The 20,522-nt window shown below is 45.4% G+C and overlaps 1 protein-coding gene across 5 annotated transcripts in view; it reads right to left on the reverse strand.

Annotated features, from left to right (window-relative positions):
• Positions 1–327: 327 nt before the first annotated feature.
• Positions 328–20,522, reverse strand: part of smad5 (SMAD family member 5) — a 23,019-nt gene continuing 2,824 nt past the window's right edge. The window contains exons 1-7 of one of the 5 annotated variants that reach the window (XM_056600504.1): positions 14,938–18,507; positions 9,419–10,448; positions 7,331–7,609; positions 5,513–5,626; positions 3,138–3,359; positions 2,785–3,041; positions 328–2,576 (exon numbers count right to left, since the gene is read on the reverse strand). In XM_056600504.1, the coding sequence (XP_056456479.1) occupies positions 2,433–2,576; positions 2,785–3,041; positions 3,138–3,359; positions 5,513–5,626; positions 7,331–7,609; positions 9,419–9,821 (1,419 nt within the window). In that variant the 5' untranslated portion in view covers positions 9,822–10,448; positions 14,938–18,507 and the 3' untranslated portion in view covers positions 328–2,432. The other 4 variants (XM_056600507.1, XM_056600506.1, XM_056600505.1 and 1 more) reach the window with 4 other exon arrangements.

Genomic DNA, 20,522 nt, shown 5'->3' on the forward strand with positions numbered 1-20,522 from the left:
TGCGCCCACCACAGTGTGAATACGTGTTTATCTTTGGCTTGCTCCGCCGATGGCCACCTCACATCCGGCGGCTCAGCCAATAGGGAGAGCCGTCGCTTCTGGGGAAGCGCACTGTTTAACGTCGAGCGCAGCTCACATTACGAATTCGCGTTAATCCGGTTCAGTGTTTAACATTCACCGTGGAACACGTCGGTGCACACCCGCTGTGGTTTGTTTTTTTCAGTGCACCTGAACGGAAGTTTCCGTGGTGTTTTGTGGCGGTGATTCGCGTTCGGGTATTACGGTAAATACCGACGTGGACCAATAGGAAGTTGTACAACTCGAACGATTTTTTTTCCCCCTGTGATAGTAGCCGCCCATTGGGCAATGGTTTCAGAGCAATACTAGAATGATAAAAAAAAAAAGACGATCGTCTATTGATAACAGTATGAAACATAGACAGATGCGATTATGAGTTAATTTTTTTTTATATACTTACGCAATATAAACGGAAAAAATACAGATAATCGCATGTCGGGGATTGCAGCGATAGGCGGCATGGTTGCGTCATTAGGCTCACGCTAAGATTGCATAGAAGGGCAATTTATTATGCTTAGTTGGGGCATTGTTAAGAGTAATTCTTAGTTAATTTAATTAAACCAATTTTGAAAAATGAAAACCAAGAAAGCATATGAAAAATTAAGCTTGTAACACAAATCTGTAATGGGAAATTTAGCCTTTTGCAATAACTAGGAAAAGTATTAAATATCGTACGAGTCATAAGTTTCCTCATATGCCAGCAATACTTAACTTCTAGGTATACATCATTATGTACTGGGTGAAGCATTGACTAACAGAGACAGGTTTGGCTCTACACATTGTCTTGATGGAGGTTAATATGCCAAACTTCCAGTCAGTATGTGAATCTTACTACCATTACCATGAGGTTCAAAAGGTATAGAATTACTTATTTTCCAAGTAACCAAATGGTGATAAATATCTGGCATTCAACACAATTCATAAAAACTGTTTGTGATCTATCCTATATAGACTCCAATATACTTTCTAAAACTAAGCAAAACAAAACAAAGTAAAAAAATAATTACAGGAACAAATTGTCATCGATAACAAATAACCTGTTTATTTTATTGTGCTAATGAAGTCTGTTATGCTGTTGTACCCACACCTACATTTTGTATGCCTTCACAAGAGAAATTAAATAAAGTCCACAAATACACAATCTTGTTAATACAGTGAGTATGAAAGTACAGTCACTCATTCACTTGAACATGAAAGTACAAAGAGACTTGGCAAGTCATTTCCATTATATCACAAAAGACTACTTCTATTGCAATAGATGTAACATTCATCAGTTTATTAGCTCATGGCATGTTACAACATGCTCAGCCATGGTTCTCCCATATCAAAGACTGTCAGGTGCCAAACATACTTTATTGAAAAGGCCGTCCCTCTGTTTCTAGCAGTAGACTATAAAAAAGAAAGCATTTGGGAAATCCGAGTCTAGTAGGAAACAATTATTTCTATAAATCACATGTCCATATCAGACTTTTAGACAATGTATGGAAAATGAAAGTGTGCTGTAAAGTTCCATTGATGCCTAATAGGGAGAAGAATAAACTGTCTTTTAAAAACTAAACAGAAATCATTTGTGGGAGAGAAAAAAAAAACAGTAAAAACTGCACCGTGGTCGGACACAGGCCGGGAGCTGGGCCCTGAAGTTGGGCTGTTGGTCGGTAGTGTCTTCGAGCAGTAGTGTGTCCATGTCCATGTCATTGCTGCTACTCAGGCCCTTCCTTTGTCTGCAGAGGAGGCTTCTCTCGCTCCCCTGCAGCGATACTCGCTTTATCAAAACAACCGGATCCAGGCGGCTGCTGCTGCTGCTTCTCTAGCCAGACTTAAGATTCCCTCCCACAGTAAGTGTAAACAGTTCAGCCGTTAAAAAACAAAAAGACTACACCAGTATCATTTTGACTCATTGCCACGTCCCACCATGTTAAAACAAGGTGTTTCAACTAGCTGTACACAGCGCATGGTTTAAAACCTTTACACCCATCTTTTTAAAACGCATTCATATGTAGTGTGGTGAAATATTAGTCCAGATTTGCCATATTATTTATTTCAATTGATAAAAACACAAAAGATGAGATTAAATGTGAATCTATTGGTAGGTTTGGTATTGGATTTTTTTTTGTTCAATTATTGTTGTTTGTTTTAAACATCAAGTATTTGTCCTGCTACTGGGTAGGCTGACGGAGAAAGTACACCGTGTCCTCAAACATTTTAAGGCACAGAAAATAGGTGGTGATGGCGATGGGTCAGAACAGCACCAATATTGTCCTTTATATACCTTAAATTATGAATCACCAAAAACACTTAAAAATAACTGTTAAAAAAAAGTGAAAAGGAACCCCCGGGCTCCCCAGGGACCCCGATTAGGACACAGAGGAGATGGGGTTCAGAGGCGAACCCATTTGTGTCAGCACCTTGTCCAGCCACTGCAGGGGCCCGTGCAGGTGCACCTCAATCCAGCAGGGGGTGCTAGTGACATCCTGACGGTGGTACTCCGCTCCCCAGCCCTGTGGAATGAGGCAGGAATAAGATCAGCTGAAGAACACTAGTAAAAAAAAAACTGGAAAAACCTTGATACAGACTAAGGTGCAATCCCATAATCCCCTAAATTACAAGACACACGCGTGTGGGTGACTGATTACTTGACACACTATCTGTGTGTCGAGTATGCCCATCCTCGCACATCATCATGCAGCATGACGAATTCAAAGGCACCTTGACGAAGCTCATCCGGATGGTGCACATCTTGGTGAGCTCATAGACGGCCTCGAAGCCGTGGTTGACCGACTGGGCCAGCAGCTGGGCGAACTCCTGGTTGTTGAAGATCTTGAGGCTGCAGCCGCTGGGGATCTTGCACACGGTGGTGGTGTGGAAGCCGTGGTGGTAGTTGCAGTTGCGGCTCTGGACGAAGATGCTGGTGTCGCTGAGGCACTCGGCGTACACCTCTCCCCCGACGTAGTACAGGTGCACACCTGGAGCGGGGCACAAGGAGAGGCTACAGCATCAACAACGGCGGCACACCCGAGGGGCCGTCGATGCACACGTCGGGTCTATGGAGCGGGCGCTACCTTTGCCGATGTGCCGGCGGGTGTTCTCGATGGTGGAGTTGCGGTTGACGTTGGACAACAGGCCGAGGCAGAAGCGGTTCTTGTTGTTCGAGGGGTCGGTGAAGCCGTCCACCAGCACGCTGGTGGAGGAGGCGTGGTAGGCCTCGCCCACGCGGTTGTTGAGCTCGTAGTAGACGATGGAGCACCAGTGGCTGGGTTCCTCGTACTCCACCGGCTGTACGTCTGGGGAGTGGTCGGAGAGGAGCAGAGTGTGAGCCTGACTTTATTGATCTTTTGTTCGAAATTAGTAAATTGTCAGTATCCCCGTCTCAATAATATCCTTATGCTCCAACACCTGGTTTTAACCACTCCAACCCAGCCACCTAGCTGTCACATTTCTAACATGGTATGGTGGTAGTGCAGGGTTGGCCCTATGGCCAGCTAATCTTGGTTCCTTGGGATAGCAGTAGTTTCACAGAACGCATATCGGCTGAGTTCCAAAAGTCTGTGTGGCGGATCGCCTCGCGCTTCCTGACAAGATCAGATGTTTATTGGTACACAAGACATATACATATCAAGCCACTGCATGACCTCATAATCAAACTTATGTCTGATGGTGGTGATTGGTCAGATCATCGACATCACCTTTACCGATGCTGAAGCCTAACTGCTAATGCAGTAATATACTGCTCCATTATTGTGCAACCGACGGGGCTCAGAGCTCAAGGAAAAGGTTGATCCCCAGAGGGAAGAGCAACATCGGAATGATGATTCATCCATTCGTCATGGCAAAGATCTTAAAACGTTTGCATTTATAATGTCTGTAAAAGCTATATACAAGTCTGACTGTCATCACCCATCTGGCTCCGTACTAAGCTGCTTTGGAAGAGCCACTAACACAAGACGTTGCATCAGAATACAGTACAAACACGCATGTTGTTTTGATGCACAAATCTATTTCTTTTTGGGCTAAACTGAAGTTCTAGGGTCATTCTAGGGTCATGGTACATTATGCTAATCAGGTATACGATGGTAGAACCATTAACAAATTGCAGACAAGCAGTTGGCACTGGATTAAGACCGGCACTAATTACAAATCACTTGTTTAAACTAGTTTATCCTCACCTCACCTCAGAGGTGAGGTGAGGATATTGCTTTCCTTCATCCCTTCTTGAAATGATTCAACAAGTCTTTGGCGTGCAGGCATCGGAGGCAGATGTAGAGTCCCACAGAACGGCAGAACATGAAGAGACACATGTCGACTATCTACCCGTTACGAATCAATTTAATCTTGCTCTGATAAGAGCCCAGACCAGAAGATGAGCAACTGCCGGCTGACGGCGTGGCTCCCATTACAAGGCTCCACAGGGAGGGGCTCAGTCCAGGCCGAGCTCCACGGAGCGCCGCCACGGCATTCTGGACCGTCAAACACAAGACGGGAATGCTTGTAAAAATGCCAAACAAAACCACAAAAGCACCACAGCAACTGTTCCAAGATGTTTAGGCTTTATAAGTTATGCGCTTTGTATCTGATGCGGAGTCAAGTCAAGAGGTCGCCAGACAGGCCGCATGTCCGGATTATAGAACAGCCACACCAGACCCACTGAATCGGGACCTTCCAGATGAGTCTCTAGCCCCCTTGGACCAAGTGCTGATGGAGCCGAACACAGCTGTACCGTTTAGTCTGGCCTCATCTCACAAGAGAGATCTGACCTGTTATTTGGAACTCACCCACAGACTATCCAAGCGCTAGTGGGAAAAGTAATATATCAAATTATTAGTGCTCTCAGTTAAACGCGTTATTAGCGGCGTTAACACAAACCAATTTTAACGGCGTTAATTTTTTTTATCACACGATTAACGCAATTCTTTATTTTTATTTATTTTTTTATTTTTTTTATTTTATTTTTTTTCTTTGGCTCAAAACAAAGAAGCAGTAGCCTGACTGCTATGTTCAAGGCAGTATGTTTGTATGTTTATCGTTTAATTGCACTATAGGCTCTTTTTTTGTAGTGTCCTGTTTTGATCAGTATATGCCAATGTTGTTATCAATAAAAAAACATTTGCACAAGGCAAGCCGATGCACTTCTCCATGTTGATAAGAGCATAAAAATGAGAAAAATGTATAGGACAAAGAAATCAAGGGATATTTAGCATAGAAAAAACATTTGCGATTAATCGTGAGTCAACTATGACATTAATGCGATTAAATATTTGAATCGCTTGACAGCACTACAAATAATACAACCTAAAATGCTTGCATTTACAAAACCTTAAAAGATTTTGGCGTCTAACGTTCTTATCCAAATGCAGCGTTTTGTTCTCTCAGCAGGACCGACGTCCACCATAGCACGATAAGGGTGTGCCGTTGGGGAGGTGGGCCTCGGGTCTCTCACCTCCTCTGGGCATGTTCAGAGGCACCACGGTGGTGGTGCTGCTGGTCTCCATGGACTGGCTGTCTGGGCCCATCTGCTCATCAGGAGGCATGTAGGCTGGGGGCGGGGTGTCGGCTGAAACACACGCATCGCACACTTAGAGGAGACAGTTGTTGCTGCGGGCATATGGTAGCCTTCAATCTCGAACACACACACACACACACACACACACCCCACTTTCCCCTCCGGATATGGTGTCAGATTTAACTCATCCGTCACTTGCTGAAGCAACCGTTCCCGGCAGAAGTGTAACTAGAGATTTTTCAAAGCTCCCACGGGAAGAAGCAGTTGTTTGGACAAATGAACGGCGCTAAATGGATCCGAATGCTCATCAGTGGCAGAGGCAACTCTACACAAATGAAGCCCCACTGGAACTGTGAGCTGATGCCATTAAAGCACAGCTTCTCTCTGCCTGATGACGGAAGAGGGCCGCATCAGCAGATCTGGCCCCCAGCAGAATACAACAATGCCCCCACACACTCAGCATCACAAGTGTTAATGGTTAATTTAGTTTGAGCACTTAAGAGGGAGCCATCTGGTTCGCTGGTCAAACAAGGCCATATAAGCCATCCTTAGTCATTTGTTGCTCATCAAACCAGGCCGTAAAGATGTCCTCTGAGGTCATGGTAAATCCCTGGTCAGCTCCAAATTTTGTGTTTTTCCCCAATATAAATGAACCAGCATTTTATAAATTGGGGAAAGCTTTGAAGCACAATTTAGTATTTTTTTCTAATAATCTAGAGGGCTCCAACTTATGTACCGAAAACTGCAACCAAAAATAGAAGGCTAAATATTGCACACATATTGTTAGATACGTCAAAGGCAACCATCAGCGATCAGTGAGTGAAATGTTAGAATATTGAGTTGACTGTGCTTGTATGGAACTAACTTTTAGACCGCTCCCGCCTGTATTCTGACCCAGCGAGCATCTCTTCTGATTCGCTTAGGGATCTATCGTGTGCAATACCAGCGTTGTTATAGCGCCCCCACAGGTGAGTGAAGTCAACCCTTCAAAATGGCATAGACCCTTGGTAGGGAGGGAGTGGCTTTGTTTACGTTCATTCCCAACACCGTGCTCTTTTCTGCTATCCCCGTTTCCAACAATCAAATATTAGCTACAACAGCCCGTCTATTCGGTTTACTTCAGTTTTATAATGAACAGGATTTAAAAAAAATTAACTCATGATTGACTTAGAATTTAAATCAACATTGCTTCTACTTTTAAAAATGGAGGGTGCAGCACCACGGCATGGCTTGCCTCCTTCTCCAACGTTTTGTTGTGGGAAACATTTCTACACCCAAACTCCCTGATAAAATACAGCACGTTTTTAGTCAAGCAAATAAGTAGGATTAGTTTTGTAATGGAATTTCTTTGAACCTTTTGATTCATGAAACATTACAAAGAAATGGGTTGAATAAATAAAAACATACATGTACTTAGTATTGGGCTTGTGTTTGGAGAAAATTTAAAGGTTGGCTCATCCTCAACAAGTTACAAGGTTTTTGTAGCGTCGAGAACCAAACCCCAGCTGCTACTGAATCTAAGTTAGGAGCTGGATCCTAACCTCCCGCCGGAGGAAAGGGTCCCACCCTGACCTCCTGCGGGATCATCAGCATCTTAACGCCTTGACCCAGCCTTGACGCACACTGCATCCGTGTGCCTGCATCTGTGTGTGTGTGCGTGTGCGTCTGGTGTGCGCGCTTGTGTGCATGTGCGCGTGTATGCATGCGTGCGTGCGTGTGTATGCATGCGTGCGTTGGCGCGTGTGTGCTGCATACCAGGCAGCTGGAATGGACTGGAAGGGCCCGAGCTGGCGGGGGAGTTGGGGTAGGTTCCGCTGCCGGCCGGAGACGACGGGTAGGGGGAGTTGGGGGAGACGGGGAAGGACCCCCCTCCCCCGCCGCTGCTGCCGGCGCTGTGCGGCTGCTGGAAGGACTCTGGGAAGGTGGCGTTCAGGGGCATGTGCGGCTCGTTGTGGGTGAGGTTGCGGAACTGCACCAGGAGGCTGTGCTGCGGGTTGAACTCGCTGTGGCGCGGCACCAGCACCGGGGGAAGCACTGGGGGGGAAACAGAAACAAGACGACTGAGTAACGCATCATCCATCATCAGGTGGGGGCGGGCCAGCGGCAGAGTGCCTGAACATGTGGAGACTGTGGCTGCGACTTTATTATTTTAAGAACAGGTTTTGTTCGACTCATCATTTTGGTCTATCAACGCCATAGAGAATAGAAAATATGAATACCAATTCCTCATGTTCTTCCAAAGTATCTCTTTTCATACAGCGTCAAGAACATTTGAGTGTGTGGAGCAAACCCCCCCCCCCCCCCCCCCCCCCCCCCACACACACACACACACACACACACACACACACACACACACACACACACACACACACACACACACACACACACACACACACACACACACACACACACACACACACACACACACACACACACACACACACACACACACACACACACACAGGTTTGTTTACTTCTGTTGCCCTGGCGTTATTTAATAAAGCTGTTAGACATCACAGTGATTAATCTGCTGAGCAGAGCAGCAGGACAGCCACTGGTTGAAATGTGTTTTTGGAGAAAAGAAAAATGGCACATATCTGTTGGTTGGTCAGATAATTATGCTCGGAAGGAAAAATATTGTTGCTTTTGGCCCATTTTCCTGTGATCCATAACTTTATTATACTATTTATAACATTGATACTATTTCTTTGCGCAAAATATGACTAGACGGTTCATTTTTCATGTAAAAAAAAATGCAACAACATTTACTTGCACATGACACAGCCATGATTAAATTCCTTCCAGGCTGCAAAGGCCTCGCTGAATACTTATCTAGTTGGAGACGTGAGGCAGAGTAGGCCATCACCAAGCTTATCAGAGACATTGCACGTCATCATCCAAGGCCACACTGCCATAACCAGCCAGTGACAAACTTCAGTTTGTTGAAATGTCTCCCTGCCCAACTGGTCAGTAGCGAGCCAGCAACACCCGGGTGCGATGGCGTCAACAGACAATAGCCACAGCCAACATCAGGGGTGCTTTAGCTAGCATTGCTGGAGCTAAAGTCACATAGTATCGTCTGTGGTGGATGGTGTGAGCAAGGGAGAGATAGGGAGCTGGTGATGGCAGCATTGGCGGGAAAAAGCGGAAGAGTGGAAATAGACATTTAGAAAGCCTCTTTAAGCGGCCACACCCCAGCTGAAGTGCCCGAGCCATATAATCCAATAAGAACAGAAAAAAAGAAAAAGACAAGCGAGTTGTATTGATTTCCTGCGATGTGCCCGGGGTCGGCTGGAATGGAGCGGTGCGATTGAGAATCTCTTTACAGTGCCCCGGCTGCAGCCCTGAGCTGCAGGCAGACCCACTCTACGGCCGCTCTCTGAGAGAGCGCAACCAGAGATAATAAAATAACGAGGACAATTATGGATTAAAGTGCGTTCCTCATTAACCAAACGTTTACTGTAGGCGTTCTTGCCCGTGTTAAATTGATTTAATAAGAACCCCTAAAGAGACGGCGATATTATCAAGACGCAAAGTATTCAACGCTTGCTTCATACTATACTTCCTACACAAAGCTAAGGACTGTCACAAAAAACAAAACCTTCACTACTTTCTGAAGAGAATCTGGGTCATGTTCAAAGATAGAACAAAATAAAAAAGACAAGCAACCTGTGTGTGTGTGTGTGTGTGTGTGTGTGTGTGTGTGTGTGTGTGTGTGTGTGTGTGTGTGTGTGTGTGTGTGTGTGTGTGTGTGTGTGTGTGTGTGTGTCAGTCATCCACAAACAACATCCTGACTCTAGCCAATGTCAGAGCCTTCATTCTACACAGCGTGTCATGACCTACCAGGACTCTCCACCCTCTTGTAGTGGTAGGGGTTGATGCAGACCTCCTTCTGTTTGGAGCCAAACGGGAACTCGCACACCTCCAGCGGCTTGAGCTCGTGGTGGGACTGCAGGTCGGGCCAGCGCCACACACGGCAGTAGATGACGTGGGGGAGCCCCTTCCGGTGGGACACCTGAAGCCGGCCGTCCAGCGAGCGCGGGATGGTGACACACTTGCTGGGCTGCCCGGGGCTGCTCAGGGCCTTCTCCAGGTCCTCCATGGCGCCCTTCTTCTTCTTCAGCTTCTTCACCAGCGCGTCCACCGCCTTCTCGGCCCACTTCTCCTCCTCGTCGCCCTGCTTCCAGCCCAGCAGCCGTTTGACTGCCGGGCTGGTGAAGGAGAACAGGCTGGACATCGTGGTCATGCCGGCGGGCTCCAGGGGGGCGGGTGGTGCGGGGCGGGTGGGGCAGCGGGGAGACCGGGCTAGCGGGCCCGATTGATGCGGCCTTGTGGCGGGTCCAGGTATGTAGCACCAAGGTGACGCCCGTCAGACTACAGTCAGAGAGCCTTCAGCAGTCGATTCGGGGAAATGTGCGTGCGTGTATCAGAGGGCCCCGCGGAGACGACGGGCCAGGTGGGTGGGTCCGGGGGGGGGGCGGGGCATGGGGTAACGTAGCAGGGTCTCTAGCCTCTGGTCTGACCAAGGCCAGGAAGCCCGGGGAGGGACGGGAGGCAGCAAGCAGGACGCAGCTGCCGCCGCTCAGGAAGGGCCCGCAGCAGGCTGGAGGGCCGGGTACCAGCCTGCACAGGGAGGGGAGTGTGTGTGCGGGAGGAGGGGGGAGGGCAATTTGGGACGCAGAGGGATGAGCTTCAGAGGGCCGGGGTGTGTCCTACTAAACACAATACCCTCGGCGAGAGGACAAAAAAATAAAAATAAAGGAAAAAGTAAGGATGCGTCCTCATGCAACTTCTCCTCGACTCTCCTGCTGTCCCTCTGTTCTGATTGGACCAACGGTGCCCTCCTCTCTCAGTGCTCTAGTCCATGTGTTTCCTGTAGAATGACGACATGAGAGGAAAAGCATTCAAACAGATTGATAAAGACAACGTTGCCATGATTGGCCTCACACGTGTGATGTTTGTGACCAATAAAGTCTAGTAAAGAATAACAGCCCGTTTCCCATGGTTGTAACATAGTGTCTGCGAGAGGGTGACTCAGTTAAGACACGATTGTATTTTACCAATCATAAAACAGTCATGCATACGGAAAGTCCAACTCATGCAATCTTTTAGCCTTGGCCTTACCGGGCATTGAGTTTGAAATGAAGCATCCGAATGAATTTAATCCTTTGCCAGCATTGTCAAACCATTACAGCACTAGAACGGCGCACTATTGGAGAAACGCTGCCTCATCAGCCATCAGGGTGAGCTTGCGTTGCGACAGAAAGGCCCTCCCTCAAAACCAACTGGGTAAAAGTCGGGTAGCACGACGTCGACGCCACTCCGAACAACGCTCTCTATTCAATCAAACTCGACAGATAAAGGAGGAGTCTGCCTGGAGCCAGCGCCCCGGGCAGGTCGACCAGCGGCCCAGACAAAGGACAGGACAGATGCGGCGGCGGGGACAGGCGACCGGCTGTATCCTGCTCCCAGGAGCGGCTGCAGCTGTGCCGCGGCTCGCCTGTGAAGAGGGGGACGCTGGCCAGGCCCCCCGAGGAGGATGTGACCACAAAGGGCCGCTTCCTCCGCCGGCCCATCTCTTCCCTCCATTCCAGCGCACAGCTGTCCCGTCGGCGTGGCAGCCCGCTCTCACGCCTCATTGTTCTGCAGGAAGCCAGGAGGAAGCCTCCCTAAAGTAGGACAGCGAGCTCCAAACAAAACAATGTCTGTCGCTTCCCCCTCGTCCTCCAAAACACGCTCTTAACAATAATTTCAACACACTTATTTGTAACAAAGGCCAGGCCCACGGAGGAGGCGCGCTGGATTCCCATTGAGTCTCCATTTCCTAGTACAGGCAGGGTGCTGTGATGAGGGGAATCTTGGTCGAATCAATCCAATAACTGCACCCAGTGTTGACACAATAGCAGAGTTAGGACTTCGATACCTGCCTAAATATCGATACCGATACGATACCATGGCTAAAACCTACAACATCAGGAGCGCAGAGCTCCTCCCAGGAGCCGGTGTTTAGTAGTTTGTGTTCAACCTGCTATAGTGCACTACTAAAAAGTCGCAGGGTGATCATCAGGGGGTTGAGCATCAAGTTTTTTGTTAGTTTGTGCTTTCTTTTTAGTTTCTTTATATATTTAGATGTGTTTTTGGCCATGAACATGTTTTATATAGCAAGAATGATATGATTATTGTAAATAATTAGATCACGGTCAGTGTCATTCAAGCGTTTACATGCCATGCAGTAATCTGATGTCCCCTACCCCTCTCCTTGAGTTTTTGGTTTTCGACACAAATTCTTTACTTTTTAACACATGGTAGTTTCTTCATTATAAATTGCAAGAAATATCAATCACAATGTGCATTACACAATCGAAATGGTTGCTTTGACCCCATGGTGTAGTCATGTCAGTCACCCAAGGGGCAGTGGAGAGCTAAGCTGCGGGAGTACTTTCGAAGGAAGCTTGAAAATGATGAGTGAATACTCTCCGGTGCACTGCACGCACACATTTGGCAAAGCAGGACATTGAAAATATCATGTGTTTTGCTCTCAAATGCTTCTTCACCGTAAAATGTTGTAGTCTTTTGCTAATTATCAGTTTACCTGCCTGATGTTCGGTGAATTAAGTAAGCAGAGCACTTCATTCAGACAGAGACAACGTGCCGTCAGTTTATAGAGTTACTTGCAAAAAAGGCCTCTGGTTTTCAAATGAAAGCTAGCATGCACATGAGAAAATAATAACTGACGACATGCCCACAATGTCTGCAGAAAGTGAATTTAAAGCAATGAACACACACACTTAAAGTACCTCTACTAATAAAATGGGAATTGTACCAGTTTAAATGGCATGGTGTTTTTATCTGGTTCCAGTATCGATATACCGTGCATCACTAGTCACACCCAGAACCAAAGTGCTGATCCAAAGAACCCTATCAGATAACATTCACACCAAGATGATTATCTGCCATTCACACCTATTGCAAAATAGAAACGTAAACCATAAGTCCCAGCACAACGACATCCGTACAGACAGGATGTATTTTGAAAGATATAAACTTTGAACTCTGGCAGGTTGGTTATACAACTACAACCAAAAAACAAATGTCTTTATCATTAAGAATAATGATCAAGTAAAGGGGACTTGTATGCAAACTGTTCAACGAGGGCAACTCAACATGCCTAAGGCTTACATTAACATTAGAGATGTTCCGATAGCTATACCAGTATGCCTCCGATACGGCCTAAAATGCAGTACCGGGTATTGGCGAGTATGCACAATTATGTGCCATTCTGATCCTGTGACTAGCTTATTTATTACACAGAAAAAGAACATCACAAACAGGTGCAGTGTTGTGTTGCATTAATTATGTTTGGAGGTGTGAAGTTTGAAAACGCGTCACCCCAACCTACTTGCGTTTGAGCTACCAAGTCAGAATAACATGGATGCTTACGTTAAACTACAAGTATACAAAGTTTTATAATAAATTATCTAGGTTGACTGACAAAATAGATAATAAAGGAAAGTTCTAAAGAAGTCATTCTCTGTGCTTTTACATTAATATTACATTAGACTTCTTTCATTGGGATAAAAGAGGCTTTTATCCAAAGCAACTTACGAGTTTGTACATTTTGTTGGCAGTAAGTGAACCGACTATACAATCCCATCGTCCTAAGAGAACCTTTCAGCAAGAGCAAGTAGTATTAGTAGTTACAATGCCAGTTGTTGTGTTGGTTTGTGTTTGACAAATGGTTCAACCCGAGCCCAACCATACAACAATCATACCAAATCCATAGTAGTACTGTGTTAAATAAATTAATGATATATATCCCCAAAACAAAATCATATTCAGTATCAGCCAATACTCAAGTTTATGAAGCACATCCCCATCCCATACCCCTCTGACCAGTAGAACCATCATTCCATACCCATCCGACCAGAAGAACCATCCCATACCCCTCTGACCAGTAGAACAATCCCATACCCCTCTGACCAGTAGAACCATCCCATACCCCTATGACCTGTAGAATCATCCCATACCCCTATGACCTGTAGAACCATCCCATACCCCTCTGACCTGTAGAACCATCCCATACCCCTCTGACGAGTAGAACCATCCCATACCCCTCTGACGAGTAGAACCATCCCAAACCCCTCTGACGATTAGAACCAGTAGAACTATTGCATACACCTCTGACCCGAGGGGAGTAGGGTCCGGGACGCCAAGACCATGGAAGATGATCCGTGACAATTCACAAAATCAAAAAGGAGAACGTCAAAAATAACTAGTACAATGTCAAAAATATCAAACGTTTCCCTTTCTTAAAAGGATAGCGGTAAGGTCATCCAGACCCCCGCGGTAAACAGTAAGACCAAAACCAAGAGCAAAACACAGCGGTGGCTAACTAGCCTAGCTACTAAAACACGCCAATATCAACATTATCTACGGTCTTCAGAGACCGCCACACTCCACCAACTTTTAGTAGGAGTACTTTAGCAGTCTTACCCGTTTATCAGACACCGTCTATCTCTCGTCCAAGTACAAAAATAAACTTTTTGACCCTACATTGGATAACTTGCCCCCTTTCTCCTCCTCCTCCATTCCACAGAAACTTTTCCGACCGCTTTGCTGAGCTAACGGAGCTAGCGTTAGCTCCATGTAGAGTTAGCTCTGAAAAGCGGTGGGTCCAGCTAGCTCCATGGAGCTAACAGAGCTAACGCTAGCCCCGCACAGCGCAGGGACGAGTTGGGACCCCGAGGATGTACCAGTAATCCGCATTTTTACAACTTGAACACACACAAAACGTTGAACAACATACCGTCATATGTACACCAAACGACCCTGAGTGAGTCCACATGTGGTTAATGATTGTCCCGGGTTAGTTTGTCTTATAAGAGCCGTGTCTGGTGTCCCGGCTCTCCCCCTTCAGTGAGCCATGCCATGTCCTGGAAGAGCAGCCGACTGGAGATGCGGAGCAGCGCGTATCCTTCCGCCGCACGCATGAGAAACTAGACCTCTCTTTGATGTGCTATTCAATAGTTTTGCTTTCGTGGCCCAAATTTGCTTTTGCTTGAAAGAGCAACCAATACAAAATAATAGAAGTACATTTTGAATTTGGTAAAACAAGAAACTGATAAGGTATGTTATGATTAAAGTTTCTGTCAAAGTACTAAACTTTTCACCTGCACAGATGCATATTATAAGTACGTGTGTGTGTGTGTGTGTGTGTGTGTGTGTGTGTGTGTGTGTGTGTGTGTGTGTGTGTGTGTGTGTGTGTGTGTGTGTGTGTGTGTGTGTGTGTGTGTGTGTGTGTGTGTGTGTGTGTGTGTGTGTTTCTGCAGCTCGACTCAGATCAACGTGATTAAATTACAAACCTAGTAATATTAAAGGATATCATTTGGGTATTTCCATGGTGGTCGTGCTGCGCCACGGGAGCGTCTCCCCGTCCGCGGCTCCGCTCTGTCTGGAGCGCTGCAGCGCTATATTGTTAGGCAGATGTCAAGAAAATCCTCAGTCATTGAAACATCAATCACGGCATTGGTTTCCGAACCGGCTGTAGACATCCTTAACCAAATCAGTGGAAAAGATTTCGGCTATGTGTCTCCTATCAATCTTCCGATTCCATGTGAAAACACAGTCTGCAAGTCATAAATTCCACCACTAGTAGGAAACCTAAACATGTTTTGAATGACCGGCAGACTCTCGTTTTTATTGTACGAAGTTACCACATAATAATTAACTTTATAACAATTAAAAACAGTTTAGATTGATTGCAATAATCAACCTCATCGTAATACCATTCCATAAATATAAGAGGCAGTATGCCCATACCCCTTAATACTGACTACATAAACAGATAAAGACAGCAAGAGATCTCCAGTTTCACTTTATATAATGCTTATTTTAATTTTTTACATAACTTTAAACCCATAGCTTGTATGCCAAACTTGCTGATAAAACTATTAAAAAAAGAGAGAAATTCGATAAGGTGCGATCAAAACTCCCTTTCCCCAAGCGGTGGATTTGAAGAAAAACACAAAAATGTATCCAACAGACTCAGAACTAACACTAAAGAAATAACATTACATTATGTTTTCAAAATCTTCAGAAACCTAATAGTTTGTGTTGAGCCCGAGGCTTCTGTCAGGCCCTCTGTTGTAGACACGCCTGGTCAGACATCCAGCAGTAGGATCCCATCATGCTGCCATTCATCTACCACAATGGTTTGGACACGTCTCAGTCACATCTCCTGGACCGCTGCAAGGGCTTTTTAAATCAGGTTGTGCGGAAGCATCCAATGTGAGGCGAAACCCAAGATGAAGGGCCTTAAGCCTGCTGCTGCGGTTTGCTCAATACAAACCGACCGTCTAATGTGTACAGTCTGGCTGCATAATAGTTCATGTTGTGTCTATGTTAACCTTACAATATACACCGCGACAATATCATGAGATATTTGGACTATTAAAATGACACAACGTGCCTCCATTCCACTTGATTATTGATTATGAATAGCTGAGGGATGTACCTTCAGAAACATTTTAAAAGCCCTCATACCTCAAACGAATGCTATGGTTGCATAAGACTATTGCCCAGGACTGCAGACTAGAGCTTTGTATTTTATAGACTCCTGATATATGAATTTATAAGTCTAATCTACATCTAAACGCCATTACGTATAAGAACAATAATCCATGCCAACATTAGGTAATGAGAGTACGGTCAATAACAACTCATTGTTCGGTTGACTGACTTATGAAAGAAAATAAAAACTATCTGGGTGCTATTGCATTCCCATCATGCACATCCCTAGTCTATTGCATTAAAAGCCTAATTCCAATAACACCTTAATTTATTGTGATTTACGGTCAGCATTGTGTTCTAACGCTAAGTGTGACAAGGAATACAAAGTACATTCTTGCATACAGAAAAACTATAAGAACCAAAAGGTCAAACCTGTCAAAAGAAGTGAATGTGTTTCATAATGATAAAATACAGAGTACACACCATCTTTACAAACATGCTATTAAATAGTGACTAACTGTTGCCTGCCTGAAAACCAGGCAATTCACTACAAAAGGGAGCACAATTCAATCTCGTCAGGTCACTTGCATTAGAAGAGAAAGGGTGGTCCTGTAAAAGAGCAAATGAAAAGCTAAGACATGCACCTGATCTACCCGCGTTAGTGTTTGTGCAATCCCAATGTTAAATCATCGACTTTAAATTAACTTTGTAGCTGGTAATCACATGGTTAACAAAGATAACCAAAGCTTTTAAATACAATTTAAATTGATCTGGATATTGTGAGGAATGAGGCCTTAACACCTTTAAATCATTCACTTAAACTTAAAAATAATATATTCCCCCACATAAACATCTCACTCTCACATTATGATACACAATAACCAAGTTATAGCCCAGATGTAAATCACACTTGATGAAATGTCCAACGATGACTTTGTATCCTGCTGTTAAGCTGGGCTAGAAAGGCGAAGGTGAAATGCGCATGAATCGCTCTGTAGCAGCAGATTGATATCTCCCAACTCTACACTTCTCACAGAGGCTCAATGGAGGTATCAGCTAGAATGTCCAGGAATAAAACCAAATAGAAAATCCATCCGTATGATCAGATATGAATACAATCAAACGTACCTCAGAAATAATAATACTATTAAATATTAAGAAAATAAATGGTTGTACATTTATTTTGTCCGCCGAACCCATTTTAGCAGGTCCAGTGTAAAGTCTGGGGTCGCTTGGTGGTTCATCCCCACTGCTGGAAAATGTCTGCATCATAGCAACGTCATGATAAACAATGTGGAAATAAATGCAAGACATGAACTATTCCTATTCAAATAAAGGATTTCGCTCCCTACTATCTGGATATACTATATAGATATAGCTATAGTGCAATCGTTCACTAGTAAACATGGTATGCTGTATTCAAACACTCTGTAGCAACATTACAGAACAGAGAAGTATTACAGTATAGATGTTTAATGGAATTAAGTATGGAAGATCTACCCCGGACACTTTGGATAGGGAGACATGGAGACAGTTCCACATCGCCAATCAATCATCACGTTTCCTTATTGTGATCCAAACTAACTTGAATCACATGACGAAACAAAGTGACCCTTTGAGGTTCTATTTAAATGTTTAAAAACATGTAAATATGGGATGTTTAGGTTGGTCCCGACCCTCTTCCACAGTCCAGCCTCACACAGGCTCAGAGGACCAGGTTTACAGTCAGCTAAGGTAATCCCAGTCATCGATTACCTTAGAGCCTGCTAGGTGACTGAGAAGGAGGCCCAGAGGAAAGCACGCAGAGCAATCTGGACACGTCTATTAAAACAATTCATTCTACACAACGCATTTAACCGTAACAATGCATGATAAAAGTTGACAAGCAAAATGTGGTCCCCGAAATCCCTTAACTTTTTTGGTAGCTGATAATAAGGACGCAATGTGGAAATGTACAAAGGAAGATTTGTGGGAAAGATCACAGCGTTAGAAAATGTGGATGTCTGGATAATCTTTGATTAAATAGAGTAAGGTTTTGCACTTCATGGAAAAGTATTGAAATTAAACCAAAGCAATCGCTGAGGATAGAAGACTGATTTGATACCTCAAAGCAGTCATGCTCTTTGTCCTTTACTTTAGTGTTCCCTCCGATGGTTATTGAACATGTTATGTTGCAACACATGAAAAGGTAGAACAATGAAGCAAAGTAAAGGCACTGAAACTAGGTGTATGACGCTCGAGCCTCACAGACCTTCTCTGTTTGTGTTCCACACGTACACAAGACAGAAAATGAGCATTTAAACCGCGGAGAAATCAGGATCTGATTGCTCCAGGCAAAAGAAGCTGGTGGGGGCCCCCTCCTCGACGCCCAGAGGGCCCCGCATGGAATGCACTTCTGGACGGGGGGGCCGGGCCGGACACTATCTGCCCTGGCCGTCCAATCGGATGCTTCCGTCGCTCTCAGTGGGCGTGTCCAGAACAGGGTTGACGAAGCCCTCGAACTCAGAGTCCTCGTTGTCGTCGGCGTGCGCGCCACTCACAAAGTCGTTCTCCCACTCCAGCCCCGTGGAGTCCTCCGAGGCCGACGGGGGCCCGCTGTGGGCCGGGCGGGCCCCCGGGCGGAGGGCCGCCCGCAGGATGTCCTCCTCGGTCCGGGACCGCTCCCACGCCGGGATGGAGCGGTTCATCCCTGCAAAAGGTCAAGGAAAGGTCGTCAGCCTTTTTTTACGATTTATTCTCTCTCTCTCTCTCTCTCTCTCTCTCTCTCTCTCTCTCTCTCTCTCTCTCTCTCTCTCTCTCTCTCTCTCTCTCTCTCTCTCTCTCTCTCTCTCTCTCTCTCTCTCTCTCTCTCTCTCTCTCTCTCTCTCTCTCTCTCTCTCTCTCTCTCTCTCTCCCTCCCCCTCTCTCTCCCCCTCTCTCCCCCCCTCTCTCCCTCCCTCTCCACACACACACACAGCTTTGCATGGCAGGTAAACCAACACACCTTCCTCATCCTCCCACTCCAGGTCCAGCGATGTCCCGTCGTCGTTGGTGGAGCGCGTCTTGGTGTTGAAGTCCCAGCTGCTCTCTGTGTTGGGCGTCACCACGTTGGTCTCCGACGACAGCCCTGACCAGAGAACGCACGGGGAGGTGTGTGAATGTTGGGCAGTATTGTAGAGCACTTTGAGTGGCCACTGGGTATAAAAGCGCTGTATAAATGCAGTCCATTTACCATTTACTACAAGAACAAAAACACCCGTCAAGCCAGAATGATCTTTCTCTTTGTACGTAATAATTGAATGTATACAAATAGGCATATAATTACCTAAAGTAATAATTCATAATAAATACAGTGTGCGTAAGGCCTTCATGGCTGACTCACTGCTGCTTCTGAAGGCCTCCGACTGGGCCTTTACGTTCTGTATGTAGGCGTCAAATTCCTCTCCGTGGGCGTGCGCCTGTCTGTAGTGAGACGGGCGAGACCAGAGCACAGCGGCACATGAGTAACGGCAGGCGGGTTTGTGCAGCCCCTGAGTCACCAGCACGGTGACAGACGGTATTGACACAGACGGTACCACAGCTACGACCCGGCAGCCCCTGAGTCAGCCAGCACAGCTACACTACCACCGTCTCTGCTGCTGTAATCAGAATACTACGTCTAGTTATCATTAAAGGTGCTCACAACACCTTGTCCTTCATGGTCAACTCTAGTCAATAACTGGGACTGGGAGGAGCCCAAGGTGTTAGATGTGGTTATGGAGGAAAGATCGGAATTTCGTAAGAAGACATCTGAGAAAAGGATAAGGAATAACGTGCTGTGATTGCAAAAATTACGAGAATAATGCAAAGTCTTAATTCGATTTGAAAGTGATAGGACATACTTCCTTTGTTGAGCTTCACTCACGGCACCATCAGCCTTGCCCCTGGGCCTTTTAGCAACCCGTTGCTAAGAAACACACAACAGAACACGAGTTATAAACAAAACAAGGACCCAACATTTAAGATGTTTTTTGTTGGAGAACAGATTGTCATTAATGCGTCTTTGTACAAAATGTTCTGCCGAATGAAGGAATAAGTGCAAGAAAAAGCGGTGGGGTGTAGCATTGAAAACAAGTATGAAAACTAAAAACAAAAGAATGGCTCATTGCTGTACTATATTGGTTTCATTTCAGTAATTTCAGAAAAGTCTTTACTTATTTTCTTGCATCGGCAATTAAATTATTTAGTTCATTTTTTTTTTTAAATGCATGTGAAGTTATAGCTGTTTGTTAGTTGTTAGTTTCAGAATGTTTAAAGAGTAACTACACACAAGTTATCAAGATGAACCTAGCAGGATTTTAGCTTTAGCATTTCTGGCTTACTCAGTAGCTGTTAGTTAGAATGTAGTTACTCTGTAGCCGTTAGTTAGCATGTAGTTAACTGTTAGAGTAATCAGTAATTTGTGTAAGTACACAATTTG

Source organism: Gadus chalcogrammus, chromosome 10 (assembly GCF_026213295.1).
Source record: "Gadus chalcogrammus isolate NIFS_2021 chromosome 10, NIFS_Gcha_1.0, whole genome shotgun sequence".
Classification (NCBI taxonomy): Eukaryota; Metazoa; Chordata; class Actinopteri; order Gadiformes; family Gadidae; genus Gadus; species Gadus chalcogrammus.